This window comes from Nannospalax galili, unplaced genomic scaffold (genome assembly GCF_000622305.1).
Source record: "Nannospalax galili isolate Female #2095 unplaced genomic scaffold, S.galili_v1.0 scaffold517, whole genome shotgun sequence".
NCBI classification, from domain to species: domain Eukaryota; kingdom Metazoa; phylum Chordata; class Mammalia; order Rodentia; family Spalacidae; genus Nannospalax; species Nannospalax galili.
The window spans coordinates 741,208-765,518 of NW_008340098.1; the positions used below are offsets into that span (position 1 = coordinate 741,208).

Here is a 24,311-nt window from a genome sequence, read left to right on the forward strand (position 1 = left end):
TGTAATTGATCTTCCAGAAACCAAGAAGAGAGGGCCCTCAGGGAAGGAAATGATCTTCACCCCTTCTTTTCTAGGTAAATTCTGAGCTGCAAATTCCTCCGACTCAGGGTTTCCAGATGCCAACAAAATAGAAGTGGATCTTCAAAGGCCGCAGTGTCAGAGACCTTACCTGTCATCCAGGAACTTGGGCTGAATCTGGGTTTTCCTGAGCTGTACCAGCCTGTCAAATAAGGCAACAACTGTTCCCACAGTTTTAATTAAAGTCTTTGAAAGTTTAGGCTGAATGCCTTTAAAGAGGTTGAGTCTATTGAGACAGGGCCTCTTCCCTACCTGTGTGGTATGAAGGAAGTTTGTCCTTGGGCCCAGACTGTGGTGAAACTAGCAACATGGGGCTCCCATGTTGCCCTTGGGTCTGCTGGTTTCTATGGGTGGGAGCTTGTAGCTTTGGAGCCATAAGCCTTCAGATTGTCCCCAAACTGAAGGACTTTCTCCATGCTTTGGGGATCCTCTAGATCCACAATATGGATATGCCCACTGAGCTGTGGAGGTCACCCTGTGCCTGAGACCTACCTTGAGTGCTGAAGCCACAAGAAGGCACCTACAAGATAAAGTTTTACCCCAGAAGACCCATCGGCCATGTGCCCCACTTCGGTGACTCTCCTCTCACTAGACCAATGCAGATTATCATCTCAGAGTTTGATTTATTTTATTAAGAGAAAAATCACACTCATGAAAGGAAAAGCAGCTAACAGAATCCCAGATGCAGCAGGGGACAGTACTCTAAGTGTAGACTTCTGACTGTGCCTGCCTCCAGGGAGGGTCGGACATGGGGTTCATTTTCAGAGCTCCTGTCCTGGCTGGCAACAGTGGCCCTGGCAGAGGCCCTGGGAAGGATGGGAACCCACAGGTTATGCACCTGCTAACCGGCTGTGGGAAGGAGGAAGAGCCAGGAGAACATGTGCAAGAAAGCAGCCAGCTGCCTCAGCCTCGGGGCTCAGGCAAAGCAGAACAGTGCTGCCTCTGCATTTCTGTTGCAAATGGGTGGTAGTGCTTTCTGCTTGTTCATTCTTTTCAAACCCTTGGGCACTGGCCCATGTTCCTTGGCTAATTTCCTTAGAGTTTTAAACCAAGATTTGGAAGGCCCCAGGGAAGATTGGGGCCACTTTCATTGGAAGTGGGCACTGAGGAAGGTGGTACCTCAGCAAGATGGGGCAAGAGGCGACCTGCTCTTGGACCTCACCCCTTCCCAACCTATAGGCAGGACTGGGGCAAGACTAAGCAAGCAACAGTCTCAGGGGAGGGGATGGCAGCCCAGCAAGCAGGAAGCAGGTGCCTTATCCAAAGCTTTCATGGTGGGGGTGGGCTCTTGGGGCTCCTAAGGGAGTTGGGAAAGAGTCCAGGCCAAGGGAAGGTAAACACAGCAGACCCTGGACAGGTACAGGGTGTTGGGAGGGCTTCATGCACCTAGGAGCTTCTTGACCATGTAGCCCGGGAGGCTATAGAGGAAGAGGGCCAGCATGAGCAGTCCCAGCAGCGCCAACACGATCTTGATGATGAGCCACTTGTACCGGGTGCAAATGAGGTACTTTATGGACTTAAGTGGATTCAGGAACCAGACGAAGGCTGTGTCAGGGCGGCTGGGGAGGGAGGATGGAAGGGTCTGGTCAGACAACAGGCATGAGCTTCCCCCCCTGCAGGGCTCACATCTCTCTGTCCTTCTAAAGGCAGTGAGTGCTAGAGCCAGAGTGAAGATGTATCTAGTACCAGATTGTTGGCTTCTAGGTCCCATCTTCTCTCCTCTTTGTGGGACCTCTGGATCCCTGCTGCTCCACCCCTGCTCATGCAGTTTTGGCATGGCCATCCAGCCTCAACCTGAATGCTTGCAGTGATGGGTAGTTCACAAGCTGAAGCAGAGGCCTTGGTATGGCCATTCATACAGGTCCTTCTACAACTCCTGCACTTTGTTCATTGTATAGACTCCTGCCTCCCCACATTCTCCGATCAGAGTTGCTTGATGCCTGCCTTCCTTCTTTTCCTTCCTTCCTTCCTTCCTTCCTCCCTCCCTCCCTCCCTCCTTCCCTCCCTTTGTTGCTTCTTTCCTTCCTTCTTTTTGAGACAGGCCTCACAACAGGAGGAACTATTTCAGGACAAGCTGGCTAATGCTAGCCAAGCCCTTTCCCTCTTCCCTGCTCATAGCTCAACTTCCACCAATGGAATTGGAGTAGTCTGTGAAAAATGCTGCTGTAGTTGGTGACACTGGTAAAAATGGTAGTTTGCCACCCAGTCAGGTTGCCTTGGATAAGCTACTTCACCTCACTGGTCTAATAAATATGAAAATATAAGCCAGGCATGGTGGCACATGCCTTTAATTCTACCACCCAGGAGGCAAAGGCAAGTGGATCTCTGTGAGATCGAGGCCAGCCTGGTCTACATAACGAATTCCAGGCTAGCTGGGGCTACAAGGAGATCCTGTCTCAAAAAAAGATTAAAAAAAAAACAAACCCCAAACCCAAACAATCAGTAGCTTATTGGTGAAGAGCACTAACTGCTCTTCTAGAGGACTTAAGTTTGGTTCCCAGCAACACATGTTAGCTAACAACCTAAGTTCAGTCCCAGGGAATCTGACACCCTCTTCTGGCCTCTTTGGGTTTTCACGAATGTGGTGCACTCATGTACATGCAGGCAAAACACTCATACAATAGAAATAAAAATATGTAAATAGCCAGGTGTAGTGGCACACACCTTTAATCCTAGCACTCAGGAGGCAGAGGCAGGTGGATCTCTGTGAGATTGAGGCTCACCTGGTCTCCATAGTGAGTCCAGACCAGCTGAGGATCTATATATCTATATCTAATCATCTATATATCTCCTAGTTCTGAGAATATATGATTATATTTTGAAAATTTGAAAGTTGTCATGTATATTTATGTGGAAGCATATGTGTGCTTGTGTTCATGTGTGTATGCTACTGTGCATATGTGTGTGCACTGTGTGCATGTCTGCTCTTGTATGTGTATGTGTGTTTTGAGTGTGTTCCACATGCTGCCAGCCCTTGGTCCAGAGGCAGAAGTACCAGGCCCAGGAGGCTATGGGGCTTAGGCCCCGAGGATCTTCTTGGCCAGGTAGCCAGGCAGAGAGTAGAGAAACAGGGCGAGCAGGAGCAGCAGGAGCAGGAGCAGCAGGAGCTTGAGGAGCAGCCAGCGGTAGGTGTGCCACAGGAAGTAGTGAGCAGACTTGAGAGGGTTCAAGAACCAGATGAAGCTGGTGTCAGGCCGGCTGGAGCATCAGGAAGAGCAGGGGGATCATAGAAAGGACAGAGGTAGGGACGGCTTGGTGAGAGGCCTCCACCAGCAAGCGGGGGAAGCCCACCTGCAGAGTAGTGGCGTTCCTGGCGCCTGCTGGGCCACCATGTCTGGTCAGGGCTCCAAGGCCACCATTGCAATAGCTTTAATTTGTCAGAAACTAGAAAGAGCCCATATCTCTGCTGGGCAGAGGCTTTTCTGGGAAAGGAAGTTTCCCTATAGGGACTGTTCTTCCTTTGGTTCTGAGGGAAGAGGAAGGATTCAAGGTTGAAGAATGGGGCTCCCTTGTGATAAGGTTGTGGCCCAGGAAGGGACAGAGTGACAGAATGGGTGCCTGAGGAAAGAGGGCAAGAAGACTAGAAGGTTCAGGCTCCTCTTTCCTGTTCTGCTCCCCATGAAACAGTGTCGCTATGGGTCTAGGCAGGCAGGGCACTCACTTGGGTTTCTCTAGGGGATCAGGTTCATTGCGGGCCAGGCCCACTGGATTCTTCTCTGCTTCCTCTGCTGTTAGTAAGTGTAGCTCTGCCTCTACTTTGCCCTGGAGGAAAGGACAGAAAGGTTCCACTATCTGGGCTAGGTGCTGGGCCCTCGGCATGCTGGCCTGGCCCAGTCTGGCTCAACCTGATCCAGCTTGACCCGTTCTCTAGCAGGAGGCAGTACCCACCGTAAGCTCAAACTCATCATTCTCATTGCGGGCCAGGAGGGGCCACCAGCCTTTCACGCGTTTCTGTTTAAAGATGGAAACCAAGGGCACGTCCACCTCCCCTGTGGCCATCTCCATGGTACATTGCTTGGCTGTCTTGGCACCCCGTGGGAACCGGTTCAGGTCCAGCTCGATGGCCCCTGTGGCAACCTTAGAATCAGTTCTGGGTGAACATGGCGGGGCAGGGCCTCTGGCCTCTGGTTTGCTGAGTGGGGGCTCCTCCAGTCTCTTGTCTCTCTTTCCACCCTTACCTCATCTTGCTCAGGCCTTTCCTTTAGCTTAGAGTGTTCTCTCCTGGTATCTGCCACCTTCACCCTGGCTGCTGTGCATCTACTGATAAAGCCCTGCTAAACTCAAGCTTGCGGTGTAAAGTTTAAGAAGGACCTTTCTGCACAGCGGCACAATCTGAGACCCAGGGAACCATCTCCCATAGAGGCCCTTGCTGATCCCCTATCAGCATTTGCCCTCTTCTCCCTGGTGTGCCCAGAGGACCTTGTTGCTCCAGGTACAGCACAGATTCTTGGAGGGGCAAGATCTCCTTCTGGTATCCTTGGCTCTGGGGATTAGGTAGGTGCCCCCCCCCCCGTGGTCTCAATCTACCCCATCCCATGCCCCTCAGTTCTGTGACCTAGGCCCCGCTCAGATCTGCACCCAGGAAGTCGTCAGCAGAGAAGTGGTCAGCATCCCAGATCTGTAGTGTGAGCCGTGCAGGGATCTTGTACTCTGTCTCATCCCAAGAGAACATAGACTCCTTCTTGGACATGACAATTTTCTCCTCAGCCGCCAGGTAGTCGAAGGGGAACAGGTAGCGCCAGTTAAAGTTGCCCTCACCAGTGAGGGAATGGTAGTGGACATCTGTGTCCTGCTTGTCCTCCTGCTGGCCCTTGAGCCACCTGCTGGGCACCACAGGCTCCAGCTCTGTGGTCATATCCCAAGGGCATCACCCCACCATGGGTCTCCCCTATCCTTTCTCCCAGGAAAGTGGGCATGCCCAACTCAGCCTCTCCCAGGGAAGGAACCCACCCCCGCACAAAAATATCACTGGACTTCTCCCCAGTGAAGAAGTCGTCATCTTCCAGGACCACCTCGTCTGTGTTCCACACGATGACCCGCAACTCATACCTGGGTGGGTCGGGGTGGGGGAGGCGGTCATTAGCAGCCTGGGCAGGGCTTGTTCTAGGTCCTGGGGCTGGGACATGGTAGGGGGCTCTAGATGCCTCAGCAAGAGAAGCCCTGGGGACTTGGGTGAGTAGGAGGCTGGGATAGTAGGTGGAGGCTAGAGGAAGGGTTCTGTCCAGTAGGGGACAGGTGGGCCAGATCTTAGTCAGGCACAGCCTGCCCCTACTAGGGGAGAGCCAGTCAGAGTCGAGTGGATACAATCTTGGACTATAAGACTGAGAACAAGGAGAAAGGAGAGGAGAGTGTGCTGCTGGGGCTGATTGAGATGAAGTGCAGTCAGGAGCACCTTGTCTGGTCTGTTTGTCTCTAGAGTCCAGTGCTTTTCTCCACTTTTGAGAAATTCTAGTTAAGTCCAGTAGCCTGCAGTGGACTCAGGTTTCCTATACATTCTTGTTCCTAAAGAGGATTTTTGCCCTTGTGTTTTAATTGTAATTAGAATGAGGTAATTAAGTTTCAACCTTTAGGAGTAAGGTTGAGTCACCCACTCAAGATGCATGGGAATGCAGCTCACTGAAATTAACAAAAACAGAGCCTTGGACTGCCCCCCCAGGGTGATCCGTTGGTGTGGGCTGCCACCTTGTGGTAAACTTTAGAACAGCAGGCTCCCAGCCTCAGGCTCCTAGGCTACACATAGTTGAGGAGGCTGCATCATTTGTGGCCAAAGCAAAATGAGAATACAGGGCCACCTGGTTAAAAATCATCATGAAGTAAGGGCCTGGGGTGTATCTCAGTGGTAGAGTGCTTGCCTAGCATGCATGAATCCCAAACTTCAATCCTCAGTACTGCTGGAGGTGAGAGGTGGGAACGAGACATGTAAACATTGAAGGTGGCAACATTAGGGCTTGAAAATGGGAAAACTGCTTTGTATGTCTAGGTACTTAGCCTAAATCCAGGCACTGAGGTATGGGAACCTCAGTGACCACCCTGCCACCTTATTAAGGGGAAAACTGAAGACCAGGGGCCAGGATCAACCAGGTAAGAGTGACTTGGAACTCCCACTTACCACCTCCCACCTCTTTCAGGCACTCCCCTGCCTACACCATCACTGTGAACTCCTGAAAGAAAAGCTGGTAGGATGTAGTGATGGGGTGTAGAGCCAGCTCTGGGAGGTTCTGCTTCCCGTGTACCTGGGGGCATGCACGTGCTGTGTGAGCATAGGTGGGTGTGAATAGTCTATGTGTGGATTTGTATTTGTGAGGGGGTTTGCATGTGCTGGAGGGTGCTGGGGCGTGGCTCATCTCTTTCACTGTGGGTAGAGCAGATGGGGACCCACCTAGAGCAGGCCCCACAACTCATGGGGCCTGGCCACACCTGAGGGGCCTGGCCATACCTGAGGCCCAGGAAATGGTGACTAATCTAGGTCACTTGGGTGTGTACCTGCTGTGGGAAGGACTACGTTGTGGTGGGAAGTAGATGGGGTGAGATGAGGGAGTATTGCCCACCCCTGGGGCAACTCACTTCTTGGGCTTCCTGGGAGAGATGTCCACAGGTGTCCCAGGAGCTGGCATGTCCATGGGGAACATGTCTACCCATAGCTCCAGACGACCCTGAGGAAGAGAAGAAGAGTGTGGCAGATGTCTCAGTGACTTTTCCCTCTGCCCAGGAAGGTGTACCCTCTTGGCCATTCCAAAACTCCATGTCATCAGTTTCTAGTACTGGAAGTCAGGAATTCTTATAATGTCACCAACAGTCAATGACAGCTCCTGAGGGAGTCATTTCTCTGATATGATGATTCTCAGAACAGACATTTGCCGTTCAAGTTGGCCTTGGTGGGGAAGTGCCTGTCAGACTTTTGGGCACAGGAATACAGCAAGAATACAGGGAATAACATGAGCCCTGTTTCTATCTTTATGGTTCCAGATTGAGAATCTCTAACCCCAGATCCCAGGTAGGTGAGTGTCACCTGCTCAATGCCTGGCTTGTCGGGGTTGAGCAATGGCCTGGTCTCCACATGTTCAGGCACCAGGCGGCAGCCCACACGGGGGATGTCTTCCCAATGCCTCAGAGCAGACAGTGCCACATGCTCATCTGTGGGCTTCCTCTGACCTGTGGGTACCAATGGAACAGATGCACACACATGGGGTTTCCAGAACCTGGGGACTTGTGCTAGGGGCAGGGATCAAGGATCTATATCTTAGGAGTATAGACCCTTCAGTCATGACTTGCTCACCCTATCTCCATTTTACTGTTGAGTAAACTGAGGCACAGTGGGAGAAGTGGCTTGGTCAAGGTCCTGGCTGCCCAGAGGGACTTATGACTTTGGCTTCCCAGGCTTGGGGAAGCTGAACAGAAAACCCTGATGGGCTGTGAGAGGGTACAAGGACAGGAGAACTCACTTCTGTTTCAGTACTAGAGTTAAGTTCCCTAACACAGAAACTCCTTGAGCCTCTGGGAATTGCATCATGGGTAGAGAGGAATAAGGGTGGGTGGGGGTAGGGTCTGGAGCTGGAGAGAGGTGGGTTCACACCATCATGTGCCTCAGGAGGGACATGTGACCTTGAGCAAGTCACTGAACTAGAACTTGTTGGGTCTCAGTTTGCTTATCTGTAGAATGGGATACCTCCCTGGCCCATGGAGATGAAAGGGAGAGAGGGCAGTGAGTGGGAAAGCATGGTACCAAGAGCATAGCAGGGCAATGTCTGGTCAGACAGGAAGGGGACTCTGGGGTATGGAGCAGAAGGTCACTAGGGCTTAGTCTAAGGACATGTACACTGGATCTGGAGGTCCCCTAGAGGAAGTGTGGGTCCTTGATGGTTTCTGAAGCCCCTAGAGTGGGGCGAGTTGGCTAGCCCAATTTACCATTCTCATCTTCGATCTCTGAGGGCCCAGTGAAGACACAGTTGGCAACCTTTACTCTCCCATGGGGACCAAAGTGGGGGCCATCCACTTTGCCCTCTTTGCAGAGGCGGGTCAGGATCTGGCTGGGCTTCATGGGGTCCCTCCAGATATTATAGCCATGTCTGTGGGAGGGGGCACACAGAATTAAAGGGACTCAGGCTTGGTCATCCCAAGTGGTAGCTCTTTCCAGCCAGTTTTCCACAACTGGTCATTGTCTATGTCAGCTGCAGGCATCCTGGAGTTCCAGGTTCACCAAAGACACTATGGCTGCTAAAGGCTGACCCGTCTACCTTGGCTTTGGACCTCATATTCAGTGCCCCTCCCAATTACCATACCATCACCCCTCAAAGACTGATAACCAAAGAGGTTAAGGGACCTGACCAGGACTGCTCAGCCTGTAAGTAGGAGAGGTACCAGGATCCTCAGAGGACTCCATCCCCTCTTGGCTGTCCTGCCTCATGCCCCCTTCTTTCCTTGTCTTGCCTCCTTTGTCCTGGAATCCCCAGGTCCCCTCTCTGTCTTGGAATATTCAGTCCTGGTCCCTGAAGGCTGTGCTCAGAGTCTGTGGGGTGAAGGCATAATCCAGAACAGAAATCCTAATTCGTCTTCCTTCCCAAATCTCACTTCTGAGTCATCCTAGTGTTGAGGTGCAGCAGGCATCCAGCCCCTTCCTCAAACCCTGCCCGTCACCCACCCTGCCCTCCACTTTGTCCTCAGCCCTTCCCAGCCACTGGTCCCACTCTGCCTTCACACATGGAATAGGTCTGTGCAATGCCGCAGGTGGCCCGGTGTTTGCTATAGAAGCGGTTTTCCAGGTCGATCTTGGTTTCTCCAATGAGGTCATCAGTGCCCACCAGATCCCAGTCGTACACAGCCACAGTCAGCATGGATTCCATAGGGAAGGAGGCCTCAATATCAAAGGACCTGCCAGGTAGGGGTTGGGAAAGAGGTTTCAGGTTTTGGTGGGCAGTGGATGGGGTCTGGGCTGAGAGTCATGGTGGGCCGAGAGTACCATGAGGCCTTACTTCCCAAAGACAGGGTTGAGTTGCTTGGAGATGTAGTTCTCCTTGTCACGGATATCGGTCTTGCCTAGCTTGATGGCAATGTAGGGATCAGCCTTGCCGTTGATGTCAGCTGGGTGCAGATCAGTGGCCTGGGCAGGGCGAGTATAGCCTAAGCAGACTCATGGGTGCCCTGTCCCTGTCCCTGTCCCTGTGGGTCCCGTGATGTTAAAGTGGGGATGGGGCATTGGGTCAGAAACAGGAGCCTTAGGATGTGGTCCTAAGGAAGCTGCTTCCCCTTGTTGCTGGGACTTGATCTCCTTTAGAAAAGACAAGGCTAGACCAGTGGACTTCTCTGATCTCTCACAGCTACTTCAGTCCCTCTGGCAGGAAGCCCAGGAGACTTTCAGGAAGTAGATGTGAAGGGAAGCTCACCCGGACCACATAAACTCGGACTAGCACGTTGATAGGGTCATTGCTTGGGATACCCTGGAACATTCCGTAGGTGGGGTCATAGCCAGCTTCTCGGGATACATCTTCTGGAAGTGGTACTTTGTATACGCAGAGGGAGCCCTGGGAGGCAAGGGGGTCAGGCTGCAGGTTAGGAGTGGCGTTCCAAGTAGCCAACAGCACTGAGTGGTCTGTACTATGCTGTGGCAGGGTCTTAACCTTTTTAGCTGCTGGATCATGGGAGGGCCAGGGGTTCTTGACAGCAATGTTAGGGTACAGGGAGAGAACAGGTGATGGTGGGGGCTGAACATCTGGGCCATGCTCCTTGCCTGACCTTGAACCGACCCACGATGCGTTCCTCCTCTGTAGAGCCATCCTCATCATCTCCTGTCTTGCCCCGCAACAAGTTGAAGGTGTGCAGCCAGTCCTCAAAGTTGTCGAACTCTGTCTCCAGCTCTTTGGGGTACACCTAGCAGGGCAGGCTGCCAGACTTGCAGCCAGTGTCCTGCCTCATCTGCTGCCTCCCACCCCAAACCTGGGCAGGGTCTGTTCCCAGAACCTCACCTTAAGCTCATCAATTTTGGCTTTCTTTTTCTCAGGGGCCTCTGACCCATGCCCAGGGCCAGGGCCAGGACTCTGGTTTCTCTTCTTTTTCTCCTCCTTTGCAGCCCTGGACTTCTCTTTGCCCTTCATTGGCCCCTTCAGGCCTGGTCCAGAGTAGGAAAGGAAGCCCCAGTCAGCTTAGGGGGATGTAGGGCAGAAGTGGTCAGAGCAAGAAAGCTGACGTTTGAGACCCAGCTTTACCGCTCTTTCTGTCTAACTTCTGAGTCTCACTGCACTCCATGGGGAGAAGCAGACAGCAGGCTATGCCTGATGGGGAAATAAACTGCTGTCTACCCTTCAGCAGGAGAGCAGGTGAGGAAGGAGTTGGGTTAGAGTCAGAGGCCTGTCACTATGCAGTCCTGTGTCCACTCCCTTTCCCCTCTAGGCACACTCCATTTGTCTGTAGTATTAGCAAGGTCATTCCCTATTAGCATTTCCTAATCATCAACCAGTGGAATAGCAGGCGTAAGTGCTATCTGGCACACTTAGAAGAATGGAGGGAATAGTTCCTATAGTGTCTTGTAGAAATTGATACTAACATCTGGACTTGGGGAAATGGCTCAGTGGGTAAAAGAGCTTGCCATGCAAGTGGAAGGACCTGAGATTGAACCCATTTGAAGCCGGATGCATAGCACAGGCATCTGTAATCCCAGAGCTCCTATGGGGGGATAAGAGGTGGAGACAGGAGACTCCCTAGAAACTCACAGGCCAGGTAGCCTAGTGTATGTGATGGTGGTGAAACCCTGTCTCAAACAAGGTAGAAGGTGAGGACTGACACCTGAGGTTGATCTCTGAATGCCACATGTATACCATGGCATGTGGGTACTCACATTCACTCACACAAATGTGCACATATACACACACACACATTGCACACACACACATTGTATGTGCAAGTAATCAATTCTAAAATTTACACATTAAAGGATCTGAGAAGTCATGCACCAAACAAAACCTGCTTAAGCCAGTATTTCCTAAATTGATCTGCCAATGGAATCCTTTCTTCTCTCTGGAATAGCCATTAATATTGTTTCATGGAAAAGGTTCTGGAAAATCCTAGGTAGATAAGCTAGGAAGACCCTTCTAGCTCTAACATTCTGTAGCTCTACATGTCTACCTGCTGCTGTTGTTGCTGAATTGGTCAGAGTGGAAACTTCTTTAGATTAGGGCTTTAGCTTGATCCTTGGAACTTAGGCCAGGGCTGGGGAGTGGCATCAGAGTATCATGGTTCCAAGGGACCAGGGGGCAAGGGCTCACCCTCAGTATTGTCCATTTCTTCCTTCTCTTCCAGGTCAATTCCAAAGGCTTCATGTTGTCGAAGTTGCTGTCAAAAGATGAAGGGGCTTCCCTGAGTCCCCAGACTTAATTTGTCTTGCTTAGCCAAGGGTACCTTTAACCATCTGTTCATACATGCATTTTGCCCAGTAGACTGGGACTTCTCAAGGCATGTGTGGCATCCTATCTTTGAGCTCTCTCAATATCTAGAATGGTGTCTGGCTCATCATGTAGATGCCAGAGATGTTTGTGGAACACATGACTGACCAGAGGAGACCAAGCCAGGAAGGTGAGCCTGCCCACCTTCTGAGGGGAGACTTCAAGGGTATGGAAACAAGAAACTGGTTCTGGGAGTGAGGTGGAGAAGGAGTTAGATAGGAGAGTGTGGTGTGGAGCTGGGTCATGTGCAGCCCCATGCCTTCTCATCCCCATCTATCCCTGGTCTCACCTCCTTCATGGTGTCGATGGAAGCAAAGTACTTGGACCACCAGTCCAGCATGCTCTCATCTGGCTCCTCTTCCTCTGGCTCTTCTGAGGTGCCTTTTTTCTTCTTCTTCTTCCTCTCCTTCTCCTCCTCAGCCTGGGGGTTGGCCAGGTCAGCCATCCTATGGGCTGTCTACTTTCTGCTCTTTCCCAAGACCATGAACAATCCCTACCCACTCAGAAAGCTCTGAGCCCTATGATGCACTGTAGGGCCACCAATGCCATGGAGGTAGGGCCTTGTGTGGAGGAGGACACCATGGCCCCACAAGAGCAATGACCTGCCATCATGAGCCACAGGCCAAGGCAGGATTGGCACTCAGAGGGAAGGATGGTTAAGGTTACTGAGGTAGGCCCTCCGGTCTGAGAACAGGTGCCAGTGGGCCCTGTTCTCAGGCCAGGGCCCTTTCCTAGCTCCCACACTCACCACATCCACCTTGACAACAGCATCGGAAGTCTGCAGAGGGAGGAACCAAGGAGAGAGGACAGGGTTAGCCACTGGGGCCTGAAGGAGCATGCAGGAAGCCAGTCCAGAAAGTGAGAAGGACAAGGATGGGAGCCACATGCAGGAACCTATGCTCATTGTGTGATGGAGCTCCTTGCCTTTGACCAAAAGGCAGGTTTCACATAAGAGCAGGCTTCCTGGTAAGGCTGCTAAGGGCCTGATCAAGGCTGCTTCTGTTTTCTCAGGTTTGTAGGGTTCTGACTGCACCTTAGCATCATCTGGGAGCTTTTGTGAACAATCCTTGGTGGGGGTAGGGAGCTGGGCAGCAGTGTATTCAAAACCACTGAGTAATTGAGTATCAAGCTTTCTGGGCGACACCACCCAGGACCAAAGGAGCAGGCCTCTCTTGCTGCCCTTTTCTGAGACCATGGGCAGACTTAACTCTACCCTCTGACTAGGCAATTCCAGTCAAGGGTCAAAGGAAGGTCATTTCATATTGGGACTCAGAAGCTAGAAGATGCCACAGGCTCTGTGAAACAGGTCATGTGGAGACTAAGAGGTTGAGAATGTGGCTGGAAGTCCCCTTGTGGCACTGAACAGAGACTGGACCTCAGGGGGACAGGCTCCAGGATGGCCCTATCCTGCCCTCCCCTGCAGGTCTTCCTCTGGCAGGTAAACAGCTCTAGTCTTAAAGCTAGAGAAACAGAATTTCCCCTCTGGAAATCTTTCCCCACTCCAGGCCTACAGGGTGTCACTTGACATGGAAAATGGCCCTTTGGCAGGACACACTGTTCTCACAAGCAGTCTGTCTCCTAGGGGTCATTTCAAGATTGTAAAATACTGGAGGCTTTCACCTCCAACAGTTACTGCTCTGTTTCTTACACATACACACCACCTGCTTATGCACACGTGTGTGCACACATGTGCAACACATAGAGCGTGCATGTATACACACACACACACACACACACACACACACACACACACACCAGGACAATGTTAAAATGGAGTTGTCAGTCCATATGATAAAGTTGGCTCTTGACAATGTCACTTAAAAAGAGGAGTAGCTTGATTTTGAGGCCACCAGAGGAGCTAACAATGATAGGTTGCCACATGATGAGAAGCTGGAAGAGTTGAAAGTAGGGGAGCCAGGTGACCAGAACTTTAGCAACAAAGTAGTACAGAGGGGTCGGATTCCTTTGACAGCAATGGGAACCTTCTGTACAGAATTTGAGCCTGGGCATGGCTTGTGCGATGCCCTATGAAACAGCTGGGCAGATGTATTTGAAAAATTTGCCAGGATTTCTCCACATGGATTAGCCACTTCAGAATTAGAAGTGTTGTGCCTGGAAGTGGGCAGAAGAGCTACTTGGATAGATTCAAGCTTCCTGAACTATTCCCTGTCCGACTCCTGTGGATCTTCAGTACTCATCCATCCTTGTTACTAGGGCTCTCTGTTGAAAACCAGTGTGTTGTGTTATGAGTTTCTGTAACACTGTGGGAAGAAATGAAAGTTTCCTCATATCCTTCTTGATTGCTGAACACCAATAGTTCATAAACTGCTTACTCAGTTGGTTTTCGTTATGTGCAAAATAAAGTAAAACGTAGAAGTCGTAAAAAAGAGGAGTAACTTAGTGTTGAACTCTTGGGACAGGTCTGCCTGGCTCCCAGCATGGGGCTGGCCACTTGTCTTACCGCATCCAGCTTCACCATCGTCTCCAGCTTCTTGACGGGCACCTCGGGTTCCATGCTCATGACGACCTCCCCTGTAAGGCGAAAGGAGGGACCCCCATTGCACAGCATGTGGCAGCCCCGGAGAAGCTTGACTGGACAGAGGGACAGACAGACAGGCAGACAGAAGAGAAGGACACAGTGAGAAGCAGGAAGGCAGGAAGAACGGGGCCTACAGAAGATTCTGGAGCTTTCTGAGGGCAGAGGAGGAATGGGGCAGCCACAGGAACAAGATGGGCTTAAGGAAGGGAAAATGAGCTAAAGAGAAGGATGGGGCATTGTGAAGCCAAACAGCAGAACAGAGGCTAGACCTAGAGATTAGGCCTGGACTCTAGGCCCAGGAGAGGAAGGAGACAGGTGTCCTCCATCACCCAGTAGAAGAGGCCATCTGCCTCAGCCCTATGAGGGCCCGTCCAGTGCTGGCCGTCTCTGGGCCCGGAATTAAGGGCAGCCCTGAGAAGCCTTCTTTGGCTCCCAGAATGTGGCTTGCCTTCCTTCCCTCCTCCACTGATCCATAGAGATGCCCTAGGGGAGACCTGATGGCTACTTGCACCATACTGCAAGCTGGGGTCCTTCCAGAAGCTCAGTGGAGCCAGGGCTTTGGGTGGCCATACCTGTGGTGTTCCAGTTGTGGGCCGAGCGGTCTGGGGGTCGGTAGATGAAATGCCGGAGGGAGCTGACAGCATGGGAACCCACCAGAGTGTAACGGCCGAAGGCCCGGCAGTCCACTACTCGGATGTTCAAGGGCGGGTGAAGTAGCTCATTCTCTGGAAGGTCCTGAGGGGGGCAATGGCATGCTGTGGTCTGTGTCTCAGAAAAAGGGGTAGAGGAGTCCAGCCAAGATGAACTACCCTGGCCACACTCAGTCCTGCCCAGCTTTCCCAGCTCCTGCACTCACCACTTCAAACCATTTGACCAAGGTGTTGAAGTTGGGGTTTTTCTTGTAATTGTGAATCAGGGACGACTGCACTCCCTTCCCTGCACACTCGATGTCTACCCGCGGTCGGTCTACCTGGGCCAGGTTCACTCTCTTCAAGTCTCGAAGGCCCCAAAACAGCACCTAGGGTTGGGAAGGAGGGTGGCTCAGTGGAGGGAGCTGCTGGTGGCTGGGCAGTGTCACTTGAGAGAATCAACAGCAGGGTGGGTAGTGGGGAGAAGACAAATTCCAGTGGGCAGAGACAATGCCAGGAGAATGCATGGGTGCCCTCAAAAAGCTGAGGTGAGACTTTGAGGGAAGGGTGGCTTTGGAGGGCATGGGGCAGGCGTATACAAGAAGGCTGGGAAAGGCTCTGGACACAGTGGTGTTTCTGTCAGATGGAGGTAGACACTAGTCTGGGTTGAGAGCCTTGGGTTAATACTGTTGGCTCCTGAAGTTGACCTTAGGCAAGTTCCCTTGACTCTTGGGCCCTCAGTCTCCTATATGAAACTGAGAAGTGAGCTCAGAGAACTGAATAGTTTGAGAGTGCTTCATAGAAACTGGGAGGAACAGAGGGCTTGGGCAGAGGACACAGGGCAGGGCCAGGGAGGTATACAGGACCCTCACATACCTCCACTCGGTACTTGCTGAGCACTGGTCGGATTCCTACAGGCACAGGCATGATGGGCCCTCTGTCCATGTCCACTGGGCCATTGATGGGTGGAAGGTCAGCCTTCCCTGCTGGTCCAATCTGAGGAGTGAGGTCATGGTCACAGTGGGGAACCCAGGGAGAATGAGTCTTTTCCCCATGAGTTGGTGTCACACGATCAGAGACAGGCAGGGCAGACAGTACAGGGTCCCTGAGGACCTGCTGTCAGCTCTGGTTCCCAAGACTAGGGCCGCCTTGCTTGTCACTCACCTGTAGTAGCTCAAAGGCAGCCAGTAGGTCTCCAGCTGTGGCATTGCCTCGGTAGATCTGGTAGTACTCCAGCTGGGGTGGGAAGTGGGGTGGGCAGTATGCCTCATCTGCCATCTTCACCAATGGCTTGGCAAAGGTCCGGCCCATGAAGTCAGCTTTGCCCTGACACAACAAAACACTCAGGTGGGCTTCTTGCACCTGCTGTTTTCCAAAAATGTTCACACCTTTGATTTCATTCATCACATCATTTTACAGATGAGGAAAATAAAGTCTCAAGGGCCTTTCAAAGCTTGGTCAAGGCTAGGCCATGAATGGTAGATGCAGGACTCAGGACTAGAAATATGTCCTGCTACCTCTAATCTAGAGTTCCCTTGGGTACCCCAACAGCTGAGCTGGTTTGCAGGAGGAACTGGTACTTCTTGATGAAGGAATTGTCCTGATTTTTCTTTCACCCTCCAGAATCCTCCATGGAAAACAGCGCGATTGCTACAGACTGTGACGAGTGTGGGCAGGGATCAGGGCTTTGGGGTGGGAAGGTTGGTGACAGCAGGACTTTGCTGTCCCATGTCTGGAAAACACTGGGCTCAGTGTGTTTATGCAAGAGGTAAAGACACCATGGCCTGGCTCCCAATATCCCAGAGGCTCATAGTGCTGGAAAAAGTTCAGGCTGTGGTGGGTACACAGGAGGCTCCTGGAGGGCCTGGTCAGCAGCCCAGCTTCCCAGCATGCAGCGCTAAAGAACGGTTAGAGAGGTGGCTTCAGTGCAGTTAGAGTGTGGGGAACCAGGAAGTGGAAGGTCCTGCTAGAGGTCCCCAGTGCCAGTGCCCACCCTTACCATAGTATCCTGGTCGTAGATTTCAATGACAATGATCGGGGGATCATCCCGCAACTCATGAGCTTCACCATACAGCTCCAGATTGTCAAATACCAGCATCTGGTCCCAAGTGGGACATAATGTCTCATTCAGCACCTGCAGCAGAGTTTGAGAGATGGGGAACAAGTGACAGACACTATTCCTAGTCAGGGGCTTCAGGGAACCCTGAATGTCAGGTTCTCCAACTTTTCCAGAAATCTGAAAGTCAAGGCTCATATGATATCTGGTCCTAGTGCCCTGTCAAAGCTTTGTGGATCTAGCCCCAGTTAAAGCTGTGGCCTTTACCAGCCTAGCCTGGGCCTATGGTTATCTGCAAGGCTTCTCTCTGAGTTGGGGAACTGGCAGACTTGTTATATTGGCCTCCTAGTGCTCTCAAAGCAAGAGCCCTCTCTTCCCCAAGTCCTTACCTCTGTGCACTGACTCTGGTTGATGAAGAAGACACGGGCAAAGGGATCAGAGAGCCCACTGCTGTCAGCAGCAAAGAGGCTTCGGGCCTGGTACATATGGGCTCGGAGCTGGAAGGCCTGCTTCTCTGTGGGGAAGAGTGGACTGAGACTTGTACCATGCGGCCACTCTGATCCTCTGGGGTGCAGGCTAGGAGGGTGGCCCACCGGGCTAGGAGTCCTCACTCACTGGTGTAGACCAGGCTGATGGGTGGGAAGGAGTGTAGGCCCAGGCCTTGGGCTGCCTTAACCTCCTCGAAGCCACAGGGCAGGCCACACAGGAAGTCCTTTCGCTGTTTGCTGAGGCCCAGCCACAGGTAGAGCTCTAGCTTGGCCTGTACTGTCCAGCCTGCAGAGCCGAAGCCCCTCTTCCCTGGCAACTGGGAGCAGGCTCAGAGTCACCAAGAGCCTGACAACTGCTAGGTCCCACAGGGTTGGGGGGCGGGGCGGGGTGGAAGATCAGCAGGCTCAGGGTTGGGGAAACCTTAGGTGGAGCTGAACCTGCCCCTTCACAGCCACCCTGCTGGGCAGAAGTAAGGGTGGGCAACTGAGGGGGATAGGCAGGTCGGGCAGGATGGGCTCCAGTCCTCAGAACATCTGTTAATTGAGGGTTCCACCTCCTCCTCTTAGACCTGCCAGACTCAGTGGAGCCCTAGAACCCAGCTCCTCCCACCCCAGTCTAGGCCCCTGCAGCACCTTGAGGAAGAGGGTCTTGACCTTGGCACAGTCCTTGCCCAGCTCCTCTTCTACAATGGAAAAGAGCAGATCTTTGGATGGCACCCGGGCATAGGCGATGCGCTTGTTGTTGCTCATCATCCAGATGAACACATCTGGGATGCTGTGCTGGGGCTGTAGTGGAGTTGAGGGCACAGGTCAGGGGGATTTGACCTTGATGTATTGGTCCCCTGAGCCTGCTGCACCCCACTTCTGGGGGCCAGGCCTGGATGAGGAGAATCTAGGGATCTAGCAGGGAAGGATCCCCATTCCTGGGTTTTCCTTCCTCTCCTACTGAACTTGCTCAACTTCATCCCTAGTGGCCATCTGAAAAGGAAGGGCCACCCAAGGGATTTGGTCAACCTCTTTCTTTGCCCCCCTGCCTTTTTACAGGCCACACACCTCATCTGCCAGGAAGCGCAGCTTCTGCAGGAAGTTCTGGCACAGCCTCAGCTTGTCTCGTACTGTGTGTCGCTTTACCTGAGCCCGTAGGCTCTTGGCCTGCTGCCCCATGCTCTCCTGTTGGGGAGAGGTTAGAAGGAATGCTCAGCTGTTTGGGGTGACAGCTTAGGCCATGACCTTAAGAACAGATGTCCCCTGTTCACAGCCAGACCATTCCCCCATCCCGGGGTCCAGCTGTGGCCTCACCAGCTCCCTCATGCAGGACTTGAGGCGCTCCCGATCCAGCTTGGTGCGGGATGAGTGGCCCTGGTCCTTGTCGGTGAGGGAGAGAAAGCGGCTGCAGGGGTGCAGAAGAAGGGGAGAGCCAAGGCTTAGTTTATAGCCATCTTCTCTGCCTAGTCCTGGCTGGGGTGTCTGTGCTGTCCCACCCTTCCAGCCCATCTCACTGGCAGCCACAGCTGAGTTCCTCCAGCACACCCCGCAGGCGGCGCTCGGGGTAGGACTTCTCTGTTTTTATCATCTCCTGCACGTCATTCAGGCCTTCCTCCTGCGAACCAGGGTTCAAAGGCACTGTGGACCACAGCCAGCCCTCCTCCTCAGCCTCCCCAGATGTCTTCTTCTCATTCACCAGGGGAAATAGGAACCTAGTAACCTGGAATCTCTCTCTAGGAGCATTCCCTATTTATCATGAGGGAGCCACTAAGTTTCCAGGACAAGGGTCTGTTGTGGAAACTGGGGACTCTGGCTATTTCTGGAGTCTTCAATTCCTGCAGAAAGAAGCACTCTAGGGCTGTGATTGCTCTGGGCTGAGCAGAACCCAGGACTGGAGAGCAGAGGGGATGCCTAGTTTCCTTTAACAGCCCAAGGCTAGAGGGGCAGATCCTTAGACTGTACTCCAGAGCTCTGGGACCCTACTGGGATCCCCCTTCTCTATCCCCAAACAAGCCTTTGCATAGACAGCCTGTGTGTTACAGGTACCCCGTCTCCCAGACCCCACTGTCTCCTCTTGGCCCTGACCAGCTTGTCAGCAATGTGGTCCATGATGTTGGCATTGTAGAGACGGCGGCGCTGGTCAGGCCACCAGCTCTTGATGTAGATACAGGGCTTGCGTTCCAGGTAGGGCAGATGGAAGTAGTTCCTGGAGTGGGATGCAATGGGAGGTTGAGGGTCTGAGGTTTGCAGCCACAAGACTGGAGCAGGCAACAGGGCCTACCTGTCTGTGATCTGCGGCCGCGTGGGTGGGGTAGAGGACACTGAAGCCAGGTCTCCACCTTCATCACCCTCATCATCACTTGAGTTCTGAATCAGGTCAACTTCTTCCTCATCCCCAGGCTCCTTCCGGGGCCGAGGCTGCTGGGGTCGTGACATGCCATCGACTTCATTTCCATAGTTGCCTGGACAAAGAATGGAGTGTCAGAGGCCTACAGCCCTTTCCTAACCCACCCCACCTGCCATCTAGTCTGGGCATATCTCTGGGAGAGGTAAAGGCAGAGAATGCGGCTCAGACAACACCATCCAGGCATAAGTCCCCATGTCACATCCCCTCCCTCTGGCCCCATAAGGGAGAGCTCTGAGGACTGCTGGGCCCAGCCTAGGACATGGACTGGATTTCCCCTCTCTCTTCCACATCCACAGGGGGTGCTCCTGTCTTTCTTCTCACATCCCAGCTCCATTCCAGCCCTGTAGTGGAGTGATGGTTGCCCTCTCTCAGAGTCAAGAACGCTCTTGTGAGCCAGAAGTGTTTCTCAGACATTTGAGGACAGTTAGGGGAAAGACATCACGCTGCTCACTCCTTGAGGCCCGAGGCACAGGTTCAATGATGACACCAAGGGTCCTGAAGCCTGAAGACCCTCCCCATGATCCCAGCACTCACCTATGGTCACCTCAAAGGTGATTGGTTTGTCTCCATTTTTCCGGTCGATCATTGAGGCCTCCAGGAAAGATCCAAATAGAAAGAATTCTTCCATTTTCCCTGTACAGCTCTGTGGGGAAGGCAGTTCAAATCAACCTTGAATTTCAGGGGGGCAACAGGCTTGGCTAAGGTCTCCTAATGTCATAGATAGGCCCTTTGGCTGACAGTTGGAATATGTTCCATCCAACTTTGGGTTTAGGCGGTCTGGACCCTAAAGCCCTCAGCCTGGGTGTCCCTGGGAGAAGGACTGGCTGTGTATATACAAAGACAGCCATGGGAAGATGGGCAGAGGTGAGGCACCATTTTGGTTACTAGTGGCCATTGTGAGGCCTCTGGGCAGGACACAGATCAGCAGTAGATGAGGACTGAGGTGTTGCAGAGGGGCCAGGTGAGGGCCCCTGCTTCCTGGGGGCGTCTTGTCCTAGGATACAGATCCCTGAGTAGACAGGGCAGCAATGGGCAAAACTAGAAGTCAAGAGCTGTCGTGGGGAAGTGACTGAACTGTGGATCTGAATGCAGCACAGCCTGGGCCTCACCTCTGAGACAGGTGTAGCCTGCTCCACCTGCACCTCCGTGGAGCTGGTGAGCTCAGGGTTGGAAGTGTCCAGGATCTCCACAGCCAGTCCCAGCATGAGGCGGGCACGAAAGGACACGCCCTCCCCCAGGCCTTCGTTCAGGTCTTGGTGCTCATCTAGCAGTGTGTAGTTGCGTGTGGAACCGTACATGTTCACCCAGGCTGGGCCCAGTGTGGGCAGGAAACCTTTAACAACATGGAGGGACAGGAGGGACCATGTCATAGCCAGGGCTTACTTGGGGCAACAGGGACCCCTTGTTGGCCTCCTGGGTGCTGAGCCCAAGACACCCTGTCCACTGGGTGCAAAGCAGGTATAGGGCAGCCTTCTCACACTTAAGAATGTATGTGGTGCTTTCTGGTGTCTGCTTATGCTCTGTAGGGGCCTTGGCTGGGTGTGGGGATGAGAAAGTCAGGCTCCCTGGTGCTTAGAACAGGGGCTGTCGACCATACCACTTGTGCACATGTGCCAGCTTCTCTCGCACTCTTCAACATGGGTGTGTGCCCTTTGCTTTCTTTTCAGATATACCATATATCTCCCCTGGTTAGGAGACCCTCCCTCTTCTCTGGGGGTCTTTTCTCTGTCCCAGCCTGGAAATACTGCATCCTTAGGAGGATCTCAAGGCTGGGATTTGTTTGGCCTCATTCAATGCACTTTGCCTTATGTGAATCTAATTCTGCTTTATGTATTTGCTTTTTTTTTTTGGTCTTTTTTGAAACAGGGTTTCCCTGTAGCCCCAGTTGGCCTGGAACTCACTATGTAGACTGGGTTGGCCTTGAACTCACAGAGATCCGCTTGCCTCTGCCTCCCAAGTGCTGGGATTACAGGTGTGTGCCACCATGCCCGGCTGTATTTTGTCTATGTACACATGTATGTGCATGTTTGTGTCTATATGGGTGTACACATATGCACGTACATATGGAGGCCAGAGGATAATCTTGGGTGTCAGTCCTCAGGCACTATCCACTTTTTTTTTCTTCTAAATACAGCCTCTCACTAGCCTGGAACTCAGACAGGGTATCTTAATGTTCCACAACTTGCCAAGTAAGCTAGGCTGGCTGGCCAGGGAGCCCCCAGAAACTCATTTATCTCTGCCTCCCCAGTGCTGGGATTACAAGTGTATGCCACCATGCCCCCTTTTTGTTTTTCTTAATGTGAGCTCTGTGGATTAAACACAGCTTCTCCTACTTGCAAGATAAGCACTTTACTATCTCCCAGCCCCTATATCTACTTTTTGATTTTATTTTATAAATTAAAATTTTTTAAATTTTATGTGTATGAGTGTTTTGCCTGCGTGTGTGTGTGTGTGTGTGTGTGTGTACACACATGCACTTGTGCACTTGTGTTGTGCAATGCAAATGAAGGCCAGAAGAGGACATCAGATCCCCTGGAACTGGAACTATAGACAGTTGTTAGCTGCTCAGTGTGGGTGCTGGGAACTGAACTTGAGTCCTCTGCAAGAGCAACTAATGCTCTTACCATGGAACTATCTTTCCAGCCCGCCTCTTTAAAAACAGTGTTTAAAAAAAAAAAAAAAAAAAAAACCTGAAGCCAGGTGTGGTGGCGCACGCCTTTAATCCCAGCACTCGGGAGGCAGAGGCAGGCGGATCTCTGTGGGTTCAAGGCCAGCCTGGTCTACATAGTGAGTTCCAGGACAGCTGGGGATACAGGGAAACCCTGTCTCAAAAAGACCAAAAAAAAAAAACCCAAAAGACGGAGATAAAATTCACATACAAAATTTAACATTTAAAGTGCATATTTTGGGGGCTGGAGAGTTGGCTCAGCAGTTAAGAGTGCTGGCTGCTCTTGCAGAGGACCCAGGTTCGATTCCCAGCACCCACATGGTGGTTAACAACTGTTCACAACTCCAGTTCCAGGGGGAATCCAACACCTTCTTCTGACCTTCACAGGCATTGCATGACATGGGTGCACTTACATACATGCAGGCAATACACTCACACACATAAAATAAAAATCATAATTTTTTTTGCCTTTTTGAGACAGGGTCTCCCTGTAGTCCCAGCTGACCTGAACTCACTATGTAGACCAGGCTGGCTTTGAACTCACAGCGATCTGCCTGCCTCTGCCTCCTGAGTGCTGGGACTAAAGGCATGCACCACCACGCCCGGCGATGAGAATAAAATATTTTTAAAGTGCACATTTTGGTGGTTTAGTACAGTCACTATGCTGGGCACTCATTGTCTTCTTCCATAATAGTTCCATTCCCCCTCCCCACAAAAAGAAACCCCAAACTTCTAAGCAGGTGCTCCCAACCACCCTCCCTTTGTTTCCCAGGAGCACAAATCTACTGTCTCTGATTTGCCTCTTCTAGATATCTCCTATATGTGGAGTCCTATGTGTGAGTGTTCATTTCTTCTGCCTTCTGTTTTGTCATATCTGTCATTTGGCATCACATCTGCCTCTTTAACCCCCAAGGAGCGTGAGGAAGACAGAAGTGGCATCTGATCTCACTGTATCCATGTGCCTGGCACAGTACCTGGATTCTGGAACAGAATTAGTTCCCACAGGCCCCTAGACAAGTACTGGTGAAGATACTAGGATTATATATACAGGGCATGTGTACTGTAATGATGGCTAGATCTGTGTGGAAATGATTATGTAACAGTTTTTTTAATTTGTCAGATGGGAAAACAAGTGCAAATGTCACACAGCTAGCCCTGTCAGCTCAGAGCAGCCTGGGCTGTGACTTCCTCCCATTCCTTGGGTCAGGAACTGCAAATAAGACCCTTGAGATCCCTGTCGGGTTGAGATCCTGAGGTAGTGTAAGGGGACGGGGTCTCATTTACTCCTCTTCAGCATCCCCCACCCCAACACATCCGTGCTCTGCTGTTGACCTTTGTCTCCATCGTTGGAAATCTTGCGTAGGTCTATGAAGTGGGTTCCGATAGCCACATCATTGACCTTGTCGGAGTCCCGGATCTGCACTTTCATGCGTTTGCAGAGTGGGGGGAACAGGTCTGTAAAGACAACCTGCTCATTCCACAGTGGCTCATAGCTGCTTTTCTGCACCGATGTTTTGCCCTGGTGGGATGAAGTGAGGGTTAGGGTGTGTATACACATACTTGCTTTATCTCTTCTCCTCCCTGACCCCTAGCCTCTCCTCCCATCATGCTCCCTTTGTGGTTCTTCATCTAAGGACCTACGAGGCAAAAAAAAGATTCTTCAAACCTGGTCCATGGTAGAGATGATTCCTAGTTGATCTGAAAGCTTCAGATCTCTTCTTCTTTGCCTCAGCCTCTCTGTACTTTAAGCCCATTATCCCTAACCCCAGCCTCCTGCACCTCCCACTTCAATACCTTCTGGCCAGCAAAGAAGACTTGTACATAGGGGTCAACAAGGTCCTTGTTCTCGCCAATGAAAGCCTTCTTCACGTTGGCCATGAGGCTTGTGTTCATCCGGGGCAGCCCCTCCGCACGGTAAATTTTCACATAGAACCGGGCCCACTGGCGTTCTGGAGGCACTCCCTCAGGGAGCAACAAGTTCCTGCCAGCACAGGTAGCCAAGGCCATTGCAGCAGGCCCAGGGCCTCCC

At 52.1% G+C, this 24,311-nt stretch overlaps 2 protein-coding genes across 12 annotated transcripts in view; one reads left to right on the plus strand and one right to left on the minus strand.

Annotated features, from left to right (window-relative positions):
- Drc1 (dynein regulatory complex subunit 1) overlaps window positions 1–277 on the plus strand; it is a 76,811-nt gene extending 76,534 nt beyond the window's left edge. For both annotated transcript variants that reach the window (XM_008835000.3, XM_029564459.1), the window contains exon 17: window positions 75–277. In XM_008835000.3, the coding sequence (XP_008833222.1) occupies window positions 75–131 (57 nt within the window). In that variant the 3' untranslated portion in view covers window positions 132–277. The remainder of the gene's footprint in view (window positions 1–74) is intronic.
- A 470-nt stretch (window positions 278–747) lies between these two features.
- The window catches only part of Otof (otoferlin), a 230,539-nt gene continuing 206,975 nt past the window's right edge, over window positions 748–24,311 (minus strand). For 4 of the 10 annotated variants that reach the window (XM_008835007.2, XM_029564461.1, XM_029564460.1 and 1 more), the window contains 34 exons: window positions 24,077–24,263; window positions 23,615–23,801; window positions 20,724–20,947; window positions 20,149–20,257; window positions 19,489–19,669; window positions 19,293–19,413; window positions 18,722–18,822; window positions 18,522–18,612; window positions 18,276–18,392; window positions 17,856–18,008; window positions 17,350–17,539; window positions 17,124–17,248; window positions 16,678–16,812; window positions 15,843–16,004; window positions 15,555–15,674; window positions 14,906–15,067; window positions 14,622–14,784; window positions 13,972–14,102; window positions 12,259–12,288; window positions 11,800–11,931; window positions 11,334–11,400; window positions 10,038–10,180; window positions 9,808–9,942; window positions 9,459–9,596; window positions 9,048–9,175; window positions 8,776–8,946; window positions 7,984–8,144; window positions 7,088–7,230; window positions 6,643–6,731; window positions 5,029–5,127; window positions 4,657–4,898; window positions 3,967–4,145; window positions 3,740–3,840; window positions 2,970–3,276 (listed from right to left, as the gene is read on the minus strand). In XM_008835007.2, coding sequence (XP_008833229.1) covers window positions 3,096–3,276; window positions 3,740–3,840; window positions 3,967–4,145; window positions 4,657–4,898; window positions 5,029–5,127; window positions 6,643–6,731; window positions 7,088–7,230; window positions 7,984–8,144; window positions 8,776–8,946; window positions 9,048–9,175; window positions 9,459–9,596; window positions 9,808–9,942; window positions 10,038–10,180; window positions 11,334–11,400; window positions 11,800–11,931; window positions 12,259–12,288; window positions 13,972–14,102; window positions 14,622–14,784; window positions 14,906–15,067; window positions 15,555–15,674; window positions 15,843–16,004; window positions 16,678–16,812; window positions 17,124–17,248; window positions 17,350–17,539; window positions 17,856–18,008; window positions 18,276–18,392; window positions 18,522–18,612; window positions 18,722–18,822; window positions 19,293–19,413; window positions 19,489–19,669; window positions 20,149–20,257; window positions 20,724–20,947; window positions 23,615–23,801; window positions 24,077–24,263 — 4,798 coding nt within the window. In that variant the 3' untranslated portion in view covers window positions 2,970–3,095. Of the gene's footprint in view, window positions 1,638–2,969; window positions 3,277–3,739; window positions 3,841–3,966; window positions 4,146–4,656; window positions 4,899–5,028; window positions 5,128–6,642; window positions 6,732–7,087; window positions 7,231–7,983; window positions 8,145–8,775; window positions 8,947–9,047; window positions 9,176–9,458; window positions 9,597–9,807; window positions 9,943–10,037; window positions 10,181–11,333; window positions 11,401–11,799; window positions 11,932–12,258; window positions 12,289–13,971; window positions 14,103–14,621; window positions 14,785–14,905; window positions 15,068–15,554; window positions 15,675–15,842; window positions 16,005–16,677; window positions 16,813–17,123; window positions 17,249–17,349; window positions 17,540–17,855; window positions 18,009–18,275; window positions 18,393–18,521; window positions 18,613–18,721; window positions 18,823–19,292; window positions 19,414–19,488; window positions 19,670–20,148; window positions 20,258–20,723; window positions 20,948–23,614; window positions 23,802–24,076; window positions 24,264–24,311 lie in introns of those variants that run through there. The other 6 variants (XM_008835010.2, XM_029564463.1, XM_008835004.2 and 3 more) reach the window with 4 other exon arrangements.